The following is a 12230-nucleotide window of genomic DNA, read 5'->3' as shown; positions in this document are numbered from 1 at the left end:
AGAGACTGTTGAGGGTCTTTTGTCATGCAATAGCCCTCCCATTAGGAGGCAAGTACCAGCACTTATATGCATGCAAATAAAGTGGTTTTTCTGGTTTCCTTTCATTGAACATTAGCTAGAGAGAGAAAAGGAAAAAAGCACTGTTGCTAGGCAGACTTCAGGAGGCAACAGAACCTGCAGTTCAGAAGATAAACACCGGAGGGCACCCCAACACAAAAAAACAGGAACCATGACTTCTAAGGCAAAAATTGAGGCCGAAGAACAAATCAAAGAAGCTGAACACAGGCGACAGATGGAGATGAAAGAAAAGGAAGAAAGCATGAAACTGGCAGCCTTCCAAAGAGAACAGGCAGCCCAAGAGGCAGCACACAAAAGAAAACTAGAAGAAGAAGAGATAGCCTACCGAAGGAAACAAGCAGAAGAAGAGTTGGCCCACAGAAGGAAGCAAGAAGAAGAGGAGGCGGCCCACCACCGAGAAATGGAAAAACACCAAAAAGAAATGGAAAAACACCAAAAAGAAATGGAAAAACAACAAAAAGAAATGGAAAAACAACAAAAAGAGAATGAAGAGAAGGAAAAACAGAGAAAACATGAACTGGAGTTGGCAAAAGCTGGGCTGCATGTGCCAGCCAACCCTAACAACCCGGCGCCAATTATTGCTCCACAGCACAGGAAATTTCCCACCTACAAGGCAGGTGATGACACCGAGGCCTTCTTGGAAAATTTTGAAAGAGCCTGTCTTGGGTACAACATCCCCGAAGACCAGTACATGGTAGAATTGAGGTCACAGCTCAGTGGACCTTTAGCAGAGGTGGCAGCTGAAATGCCTAAGCTGCAAATGAATGACTATAAACTTTTTCAAACCAAGGCCAGATACAGAATGGGGATAACCCCAGATCATGCCCGTCGGCGCTTCAGAACCCAAAAGTGGAAACCCGAGGTGTCATTTCCCAAACACGCCTACTACATTGCAAAAAACTATGAGGCCTGGATAACAGGAAACAACATTCAAACCTTGGAAGAACTGAACCTCCTCATACAAATGGAGCAGTTCTTGGATGGTGTTCCTGAAGACATCACACGGTACATACAAGATGGAAATCCCAAAGATATCGCTGAGGCGGGGGAGATTGGAGCCAAATGGATGGAACTGGCAGAAAGCAAGAAAGCTACTGTCAAGGGGAACGATTACCGCAGGGGGCACACAGACCATAAACCCTACAACCGAGGACAGCCAAAGACCCCACATACCACCCAAGTAAAGCCACAGATACCCTACCCTTCAACCTCACCAGTCTCCAGTAACTCACCTCGGCCCAGTGACCCATCAGATGGAAGATGCTTTAAGTGTAATGAACTGGGACATATCAAGGCCAAGTGTCCCAAGAACACCATGCGAGTGCAATTCATTACACCACCATCACACCAAAGATCCCCAGGCCCGGATGCCTCTCAAATACCCTTGGAGCGAAGGGAAAATTTGAGAGTGGGCGGAAAGAAGGTTACTGCGTGGAGAGACACGGGGGCACAAGTGTCAGCTATCCACCAATCCTTCGTTGACCCCAAATTCATCAACCCAAAGGCCAAAGTTACAATTTACCCCTTCATGTCACAAGCTGTAGACTTGCCTACAGCTCAACTGCCTGTCCAGTACAAAGGCTGGTCAGGAATGTGGACTTTTGCAGTCTATGACAATTATCCTATCCCCATGCTACTGGGGGAAGACTTGGCCAACCAGGTGAGGCGGGCCAAGAGAGTGGGAATGGTTACACGTAGCCAAACCAGGCAAGCTTCCAGACCCATTCCTGTTCCTGAGCCGTCCACAGAGGCCCCGTCTGTGTTACCAGAGACCCAGACAGAGGTAGTGGACCCGGATTCCATGCCAACCACTGAAACAGCCACAGCACCTCCAGTCCCAGGCCCGGAACTGGAACAGCAACCAGCACCAGCAAGTGCAACCACATCTTCAAACTCAACGCCAGAGGGCGCCAGCGAGCCACAACTGGCAGAAGCAACAGACAGCCATACCCAAAAGGCTCAGCCAGAGCCTGAAATACCCTCAGGTGCACCAGCGGAGAGCGGTTCACCAGCAACGGAAACAACCCCATCACCTACATCGCTTCCAGAGGGACCAAGCCCAAGTCCACAGTCTGAGGAAGAACTGGTGACCCCAGCCTCAAGGGAACAGTTCCAGACTGAGCAGGAAGCGGATGACAGCCTTCAGAAAGCTTGGGCGGCGGCACGGAGCACCCCACCGCCTCTCAGCTCTTCTAATCGATCCCGGTTTGTTATAGACCAAGGACTTTTATACAAGGAAATTCTTTCTGGTGGACACCGGGAAGAATGGCAGCCGCAAAAACAGTTGGTGGTTCCAACTAAGTACCGGGGGAAGCTCTTAAGCTTAGCCCATGATCATCCCAGTGGGCATGCTGGGGTGAACAGAACCAAAGACCGGTTGGGGAAGTCCTTCCACTGGGAGGGGATGGGCAAGGACGTTGCCAAGTATGTCCGGTCTTGTGAGGTATGCCAAAGAGTGGGAAAGCCTCAAGACCAGGTCAAGGCCCCTCTCCAGCCACTCCCCATAATTGAGGTCCCATTTCAGCGAGTAGCTGTGGATATTCTGGGCCCTTTCCCAAAAAAGACGCCCAGAGGAAAGCAGTACGTACTGACTTTAGTGGACTTTGCTACCCGATGGCCAGAAGCAGTAGCTCTAGGTAACACCCAGGCTAACACTGTGTGCCTGGCCCTAACAGACATCTTTGCCAGGGTAGGTTGGCCCTCCGACATCCTTACAGATTCAGGGTCTAATTTCCTGGCAGGGACCATGGAAAAACTGTGGGAAACTCATGGGGTGAATCACTTGGTTGCCACCCCGTACCACCATCAAACCAATGGCCTGGTGGAAAGGTTCAATGGAACTTTGGGGGCCATGATACGAAAATTCATCAACGAATTCTCCAATAATTGGGACCTAGTGTTGCAGCAGTTGCTGTTTGCCTACAGGGCTGTACCACATCCCAGTTTAGGGTTTTCACCATTTGAACTTGTGTATGGTCACGAGGTTAAGGGGCCATTACAGTTGGTGAAGCAGCAATGGGAGGGGTTTACGCCTTCTCCAGGAACTAACATTCTGGACTTTGTAAGCAACCTACAAAGCACCCTCCGACACTCTTTAGCCCTTGCTAGAGAGAACCTAAAGGATGCTCAAGAAGAGCAAAAGGCCTGGTATGACAGACATGCCAGAGAACGTTCCTTCAAGGTAGGAGACCAGGTTATGGTCTTGAAGGCGCAACAGGCCCATAAGATGGAAGCATCATGGGAAGGGCCATTCACGGTCCAAGAGCGCCTGGGAGCTGTAAACTACCTCATAGCATTTCCCAATTCCTCACTAAAGCCTAAAGTGTACCATGTTAATTCTCTCAAGCCTTTCTATTCCAGAGACTTACAGGTTTGTCAGTTTACAGTCCAGGGAGATGATGCTGAGTGGCCTGACGGTGTCTACTACGACGGGAAAAAAGACGGTGGCGTGGAAGAGGTCAACCTCTCAACCACCCTGGAACGTCTGCAGCGGCAACAAATCAAGGAGCTGTGCACTAGCTTCGCCCCATTGTTCTCAGCCACCCCAGGACGAACTGAACGGGCATACCACTCCATTGATACAGGTAATGCTCACCCAATCAGAACCCCACCCTACCGAGTGTCTCCTCATGCCCAAGCTGCTATAGAACGGGAGATCCAGAACATGCTACAGATGGGTATAATCCGCTCATCTACCAGTGCATGGGCATCTCCAGTGGTTCTGGTACCCAAACCAGATGGGGAAATACGCTTTTGCGTGGACTACCGTAAGCTAAATGCTGTAACTCGTCCGGACAACTATCCAATGCCACGTACCGATGAGCTATTGGAGAAGTTGGGACGTGCCCAGTTCATCTCTACAATAGACTTAACCAAGGGGTACTGGCAAGTACCGCTAGATGAACCTGCCAAGGAGAGGTCAGCATTCGTCACCCATGCGGGGGTGTATGAATTCAATGTCCTTCCTTTCGGCCTTCGAAATGCACCCGCCACCTTCCAGAGGCTGGTAGATGGTCTACTAGCTGGACTGGGAGAATTTGCAGTTGCCTACCTCGATGATGTGGCCATTTTTTCAGACTCCTGGCCCGAACACCTACTACACCTGGAAAAGGTCTTTGAGCGCATCAGGCAGGCAGGACTAACTGTTAAGGCCAAAAAGTGTCAAATAGGCCAAAACAGAGTGACTTACCTGGGGCACCAGGTGGGTCGAGGAACCATAAACCCCCTACAGGCCAAGGTGGATGCTATCCAAAAGTGGCCTGTCCCAAAGTCAAAGAAGCAGGTCCAATCCTTCTTAGGCTTGGCCGGATACTACAGGCGATTTGTACCACACTACAGCCAAATCGCTGCCCCATTGACTGACCTGACCAAAAAGACCCAGCCAAATGCCGTTAAGTGGACTGATGAGTGTCAAAAGGCCTTTACCCAGCTTAAGGCGATGCTCATGTCTGACCCTGTGCTCAGGGCCCCGGACTTTGACAAGCCATTCCTAGTAACCACAGATGCATCTGAGCGTGGTATAGGAGCAGTGCTCATGCAGGAAGCAACAGATCACAACTTCCATCCTGTCGTGTTTCTCAGCAAGAAACTGTCTGAGAGGGAAAGTCACTGGTCAGTCAGTGAAAAGGAATGCTATGCCATTGTGTACGCCCTGGAAAAGCTACGCCCATATGTTTGGGGACGGCGGTTCCAACTACAAACTGACCATGCTGCACTAAAGTGGCTTCATACTGCCAAGGGGAACAACAAGAAACTTCTTCGTTGGAGTTTAGCTCTCCAAGATTTTGATTTTGAAATTCAACACATCACAGGAGCTTCTAACAAAGTAGCTGATGCACTCTCCCGTGAGAGTTTCCCAGAATTCAGTAGTTAAAAAGTGTTCTTAAAATGTAGAAGTCTGTTAGTTATATACTTAGTAGTATATGTAAAGGTGCATGTGTTGTAGTAATCTGTTTATTTTAAAGTTCTAGAAGGAAATCGCCGCCAGTGAGCTTCCCCACTGTCTGCAATTTGGGGGGCGTGTCATAAACAGATAGCTAAGGGTTAATGTCTCTTTCACCTGAAGCACCTGACCAGAGGACCAATCAGGAAACCGGATTTTTTCAACTTTGGGTGGAGGGAATTGTGTGTCTGAGTCTTTTGTCTTTTGTCGTCTGCCTGCTTTCTCTGAGCTTTGGAGAAGTAGTTCTACTTTCTAATTTTCTGTTTCTAAGTGTAAGGACAAAGAGATCAGATAGTAAGTTCTATGGTTTCTTTTCTTTGGTATTTGCATGAATATAAGTGCTGGAGGGCTTTGATTTGTATTCTTTTTGAATAAGGCTGTTTATTCAATATTCTTTTAAGCAATTGACCCTGTGTTGTATCATCTTAATACAGAGAGAATATTTGTATGTATTTTTCTTTCTTTTAAGACCTGTTGGAGTTTTTCTTTACTTCAGGGAAATTGAGTCTGTACTCACCAGGGAATTGGTGGGAGGAAGAAATCAGCGGGGGAGATCTGTGTGTGTTGGATTTGCTAGCCTGATCTTGCATTCCCTCTGGGGAAATAGGAAAGTACTTTTTGTTTCCAGGATTGGGAACAGAGAGGGAAAGTCACTCTGTGTAGTTTCACAGAGCTTGTGTCGGTGTATCTCTCCAGGAGCACCTGGAGGGGGGAAGGGAAAAAGGATTATTTCCCTTTATTGTGAGACTCAAGGGATTTGGGTCTTGGGGTCCCCAGGGAAGGTTTTTCAGGGGGACCAGAGTGCCCCAAAACACTCTAATTTTTTGGGTGGTGGCAGCAGGTACCAGGTCCAAGCTGGTAACTAAGCTTGGAGGTTTTCATGCTAACCCCCATATTTTGGACGCTAAGGTCCAAATCTGGGACTAAGGTTATGATAACCCCTCTGATACTTGTTATGGGTAAGATTACCCTCACAGGCAACTACCATTTACTATTAGAGGCTGGAGGGGAGAGTCATTTCTTACACTAAGAGGAGTGTGCAGATTACGTGATCTTGTTAATAATATTGTTCTGCATCTGATAAAACCAACATACAAAACCCTGGTTTGCAGAGATGCTTTATTCAGTCATACTAAAGACACAGTAATAGAAACATATTGAACCTGAAGCAGGTACTGTGCATTCCATAGGAAGCCACCCTCCTTTGTTTTTCAGTACCATCTGGAATAGTCTCTTTTAACTGAGCACACACAACTTTTCTTTCCGGCTCTTTACCCTTTATATGACTTTAACCTTTTCCTTCTATTGCTTTCTTTTCCTTCTTGACATGGAACAGAGCTCAAAAAGTCAATCACACAACTCTTATGGAAAATTAAAAAGCATTAAGCACTGCATCATACCTTAAAATGCTTTCTCACTGTAAAAATAAAAGGTTTTAATCCAAGATTTAAAAATTTTTTTTGCAGGTACTAATTGTGAAATTGCACTGTATATGATTTTATGAAAATATGCTAATGTAACTGGAATATGCTTCATGCAAAAGATTCCTTGTAAGGTATCATTACAAATCTTATAAGCTACTGAGTGTGATCATCCTATTTGTATAAATGAACCACTCTTCTATCTGAAACTAGAAATATCAGCTATAAACTCTGAGGGCCTATAGTAATTATGCAAAGTGTGGGCCATTAATGGTGGTTTGGAATCTTGATGAGCCCCATTAACCAGGACAATAGTCTGCAGATGGCTCTGTTTTACCTGTAAGTCTTCCCCTAAAGGTGTGTGCTGGCAAATGGGTAATAAAGTGTTACAGTGACATGTGATCATGTCACCTGAACTGGAATCCATCTTTAACCTAGTGCTTTTCCATTGAGAAGAGGGGAGGGTGGGAGCGCAGAGGGACAAAGGATTCCCGCCTTATGAAAAAGATGTATAAACAGGTGGAACAGAACAAAGGGGAGAGCCATCATGAGGAATCCGCCAGCTACCACCTAAGCTGGAACAAGAGCTGTACCAGGGGAAGGGCTATGCTCAGACTAGGAAGGCATCCAGTCTGTGAAAGAGACTTATTGAAACCTCTCTCAGGGAGAGATTTTTACCTGTATTACTTAGATTTGTGTGTTGTATTTTATTTCACTTGGTAATTCACTTTGTTCTGTCTGTCGCTGCTTGGAACCACTTAAATCCTACTTTCTGTATTTAATAAAATCACTTTTTACTTATTAATTAACCCAGAGTCTGTATTAATACCTGGGGGGGCGGAGGGGAAAACAGCTGTGCATCTCTCTCTATCAGTGCTATAGAGGGCGAACAATTTATGAGTTTACCCTGTATAAGCTTTATATAGGGTAAAATTTATTTATTTGGGTTTAGGCCCCATTGGGAGTTGGGCATCTGAGCGTTAAAGACAAGAACACTTCTGTAAGCTGCTTTCAGTTAAGTCTGCAGCTTTGGGGCAAGTAATTCAGACCCTGGGTCTGTGCTGGAGCAGACGGGCATATCTGGCTCAGCAAGACAGGGTGCTGGGATCCCAAGCTGGCAGGGAAAGCAAGGGCAGTAGTAGTCTTGGCACATCACTTGGCACTAGTTCCCAAGGGGGTTTCTGTGATTCAACCCATCACACTAACTACTGGAGGAACTTTCATAAAGCAATTTAACATTTAACAGGGAGAAAAAAGGTTTCTTGATATGAATAATAAAATCATTGCCTTGCAGGGAAGAAGGTTTGAAGTGGAATATGGGGCACATACAATGAGTTCAGAGAGCAAGCAGTTCATGAAAATGCTTATGGTGTTATTAACCTAAATGCACTGAAACTGTAGAACAGGAACAAACTACCTGATACAAAGAAAAGTAGCTAAACTCCAGTATATATTTATTTCAGCAAACTGAATAATTCTAGGGTGAGTTTGCCAATTTTAAAGGCATTATTTGCAAAATTAAAATATATTGTGCACAAATGAGAGCCCATGTGTCCCTCTGACAGAAGAATTTGGCCAATCTCTGGGCATTTTCCTTATAAAAGCAAGTAGTATATATCTGGGATTCTGAGAATACAAAGGACTTGCTAGAGGCTATTCAAAGAAGCTGCTTCTTACAGACTGAAATGAGTTAGCACCAGTCTTCAGATTTCTAGCTCCAGATCCAGGCTGGCTCCTCACCCTCCACCTGTAGGTACTCCAGTTTTTCTGCACAGCAGGCTGCTCAGCCCCACATGCTGGAAGTGGGGAAACTCAGCAGATGTAGCCCCTGCTGCTCAGAAAAGGAGTCTGTGTCCATACCTTGAGAAGGGACCCTCTGAGGAGAACTGGAGGGGAATACTATTAGGACAATTATTGATGGACAGGATTCAGTCAAAAGGTAAAGTTCACCTCTAGCCCTCATCTGGGTTAGATCTTGAGGTGAACCCCAAGGGGAGGACTCCACCCAAAGGAGAGAGCGCAAAAACAGAAAAACAGTCATCAACAATGGAGTTTACTTTTTGTAGCACTTGAATAAGAGTCAATCTCAGATGAACAAATTCCCCCTTCCACACCATACAAATCAGACGATCACTGATAATAATCACGTATGGAATGCTGTAAATGTATGTATGGTAGCTGCCATCCATTGGGAACAGAACCGGGGGCCTCCAGAGCTAAAAGCATCAGATACTACTGCTTGAACTGAAACTCTTTCACTGTGGCTATAACAAAACTGTATTCTTTGCGGATCTAACTGAGGGCTTGGCTACACTACAGAGTTGCAGCGCTGGTGAGGGGGTTACAGCGCTGCAACTTAGGATGTGGCCACACTTGCAAAGCACGGCCAGCGCTGCAACTCCCTGGTTGCAGCGCTGGCTGTACACCCAGTCGAGCCTCGGGTGTAGGGATTCCAGCGCTGGTGATCCAGCACTGGTCAGCAAGTGTGGACACCCACCAGCGCTTTTATTGACCTCCGTGGTATAAGGAGGTATCCCAGCATACCTTAGAAGCCTCTCTGATAATCATGCACACTCCACTGCCCTGGGCTCAGCTGACCCCTCCTTTAAATGCCCCGGGAATTTTAAAAATCCCCTTCCTGTTTGCTCAGCCAGGTGTGGAGTGCAATCAATCATTCAATCAATCAGCGACCATGCCTCCACGCCCCAAACGAGCCCCAGCATGGAACAATTCAGAGCTGCAGGACCTCATCAGTGTTTGGAGTGAGGAGGCTGTGCAAGCACAGCTGCGCTCCAGAAGGAGAAATTATGATACCTATGGGCAGATATCGCAGTCCTTGCTGAGAAGGGGCCATGAACGGGACGCGTTGCAGTGCAGGGTCAAAATAAAAGAGCTGAGGAGTGCTTACTGCAAAGCCCGTGAGGGAAATCGCCGCTCAGGAGCTGCCCCCACAACCTGCCGTTTTTACAAGGAGCTGGATGCCATACTTGGGTGTGACCCCACTGCCAATCCGAGGACCACGATGGAGAGTTCAGAGCAGGGAGAAGTGGGGGATGGTGTAGAGGAAGCCGACAGTGAGGCTACTGGCATGGAGGGAGACACCTCGGAGTCCCAGGAGGCATGCAGCCAAGAGCTCTTCTCAAGCCAGGAGGAGGCTAGCCAGTCACAGCAGCAGGAAGTTGCTGGTGAGGAAGAAACTGAGGAGTGTGCTTGGGGTAAGCAGATTTTTATGTTTTGGGAGAGGAGGGTTTGGGTTATGGCTGCCTGCATGCATGCCTAAACGTGGAATAGCCCATTGATATGCTCTATCACATCTCTGTAATCTGCCTCGGTAATCTCTTGAAAAGTTGCAGCCAGAGCGTGCGCAATGTGCTTTCTCAAGTTTATCGGGAGAGCCACCGTGGTCCTTGTCCCGGTCAGGCTAACTCGTCCGATCCACTGTGCAGCGAGGGGTGGGGGAACCATGGCTGCACACAGGCAAGCTGCATAGGGGCCAGGGCGGAATCCAGATTGCTGTAGAAGACCCTCCCTCTCTTCCCAGGTAACACGCAGCAGTGATATATCTGGCAGTAGGAAACCCTGTTGAGAATTTAGGGATACTTGAGTGCAGGGTGCCAGGTTTGCGGTCCCCCCCCAGCCCCGCGGTGCGTTCCGGTCTCCCCACCCCCTTCCCAGCATGTAGCTAGCCCCGCGGTGCACTCCGGTCTCCCCCCTCCCTCCCAGCAGGCAGCCAGCCCCGCGGTGCGCTCCAGTCTCCCCTCCCCCTTCCCAGCAGGCATCCAGCCCCGCGGTGCGCTCCGGTCTTCCCCCACCCTTCCCAGTAGGCAGCCAGCACAGCTGTGCGTTTCCCCCCCCCCCTCACCAGCAGACCGGCATTAACATGGACCCCCCCCCCCGCCAGCAGCTCGCTACCTTCCTGTTCACTACTGTCCCTTGTGCAGGCCACCAGCTACCTCCTGTACCCAGTGCAGATAAACCCCAGTGACCCATCGGTCAATTCCCCCTCCCAGGTGCACTCGGGGCAGAAACACTTACCCCATTGCTCGCCATAGACTCTAGGACTGGAAGGGACCTCGAGAGGTCATCGAGTCCAGTCCCCTGCCCTCATGGCAGGACCAAATACTGTCTAGACCATCCCTAATAGACAGCTATCTAACCTACTCTTAAATATCTCCAGAGATGGAGATTCCACAACTTCCCTAGGCAATCTATTCCAGTGTTTAACTACCCATGACTTAGCTTCCCTGGCCTCTCTGTGTTATGTGAGGTATGTGGGAAGGATGCTACAAAAAGTCTAAAAACTCCTTCACTGTGTGATAATAAACAATGTAGCCTCTGTGTATTACATGGTTCTATCTTTGTTTTTTCTAGTGACCTTGACTAATGCAGCCAGATCACCGGCCTCACGTCGCTTGCAGATCTTGAGAAGAAATCCCAGAAAATCAAAAGAAGAATTGATCAAAGCAGTTATGAATCACTACAACAGAGAAAGTAGGAAGACACAGGAATAGAGAGAGAAAATGTATGAATGGAGAGAGAAAATGTATGACTGGAGGCAAACAGAAAGCAGGAGAAAGGAATTGGCTATCAAAAAAACCTCAAAGCAGATGATAAGCCTCCTGGCTCGCCAAACTGAGTCTTTCGAGTCTCTCATAGCCATGCAGGCAGATATGTACCGTGGTAACCCACAGCCCTCCCAAAGCTCTCTTTCTTGTTCCCCAGTATTTGCACAAAACACCTTTCTCCAGCAGCCAGTTTCTTATTACCGCCAGCTGCCCCCAACACCTGTACGATCACCTACCAGCCCTGATAACTATAATTCTTACCCTGTGCACTCCACCCCCATTACCCTGCAGCATAGTAATCCTGAAGTGCAGCAGACATTGAACAGTAATCCAGACAGGACATATTCAAACCTCTGAATGTACAGTCCACCACCCTAACCCCCCTGGCCTTTTATGTACTGTACTTTGAATAAAGGATTTTATGGCTTTTACAATACGTTTTATTATTGCAGGAAGTGGTAAATATTGTACCCCAAGGTAGAACAAAGCACAGCAAAGGCACCAAACATTACTGTTGGCTCTCAGCATCAAATTGCTCCCTTAAAGCATCCCTAATCCTTGAAGCCCTTTCCTGGGCCTCCTTAGTAGCCCTGCTCTCTGGCTGTGCAAATTCATCCTCTAGGCGTTGAACCTCGGAGGTCCATTCCTCACTGAATCTTTCACCCTTCCCTTCACAAATATTATGGAGGGCACAGCACGCGGATATAACAGCGGAGATGCTGCTTTCCCCCAAATCTAGCTTCCCATAAAGACACCTCCAGCGGGCTTTCAAATGGCCAAAAGCACACTCCACAGTCATTCTGCACCGGCTCAGCCTGTAGTTGAACCGGTCCTTGCTCCCGTCAAGCTTCCCTGTATACGGTTTCATGAGTCATGGCATTAAGGGGTAAGCGGGGTCTCCAAGGATCACAGTGGGCATTTCGACGTCCCCTACTGTGATCATGCGGTCTGGGAAAAAAGTCCCGGCCCTCAGCCTCCTGAACAGGCCACTGTTCCGAAAGATGCGTGCATCGTGCACCTTTCCAGGCCATCCTGAGTAAATGTCAGTGAAACGCCCACGGTGATCCACAAGCGCTTGCAGAACCACGGAGAAATACCCCTTGTGATTAACCTACTCTGATGCCAGGTAGGGTGGTGACAGAATAGGAATATGCATCCCATCTATTGCCCCTCCACAGTTAGGGAACCCCATTTCTGCAAAGCCATCCACAATGTCCTGCACGG

The 12230-nt window shown here is 47.9% G+C and overlaps 1 protein-coding gene across 1 annotated transcript; it reads left to right on the top strand.

Annotated features, from left to right (window-relative positions):
- Window positions 1–8743: 8743 nt before the first annotated feature.
- Window positions 8744–11574, top strand: LOC127047554 (zinc finger and SCAN domain-containing protein 20-like). The gene is made up of 2 exons (XM_050945965.1): window positions 8744–9656; window positions 10813–11574. The coding sequence occupies exons 1-2, from the start codon at window positions 9008–9010 to the stop codon at window positions 10950–10952; spliced, it is 789 nt and encodes a 262-aa protein (XP_050801922.1). The 5' UTR covers window positions 8744–9007; the 3' UTR covers window positions 10953–11574.
- Window positions 11575–12230: the final 656 nt, after the last annotated feature.

Source organism: Gopherus flavomarginatus, chromosome 3, assembly GCF_025201925.1.
Source record: "Gopherus flavomarginatus isolate rGopFla2 chromosome 3, rGopFla2.mat.asm, whole genome shotgun sequence".
Lineage (NCBI taxonomy): Eukaryota > Metazoa > Chordata > Testudines > Testudinidae > Gopherus > Gopherus flavomarginatus.
This window is presented reverse-complemented; position numbering and strand designations above follow the sequence as displayed.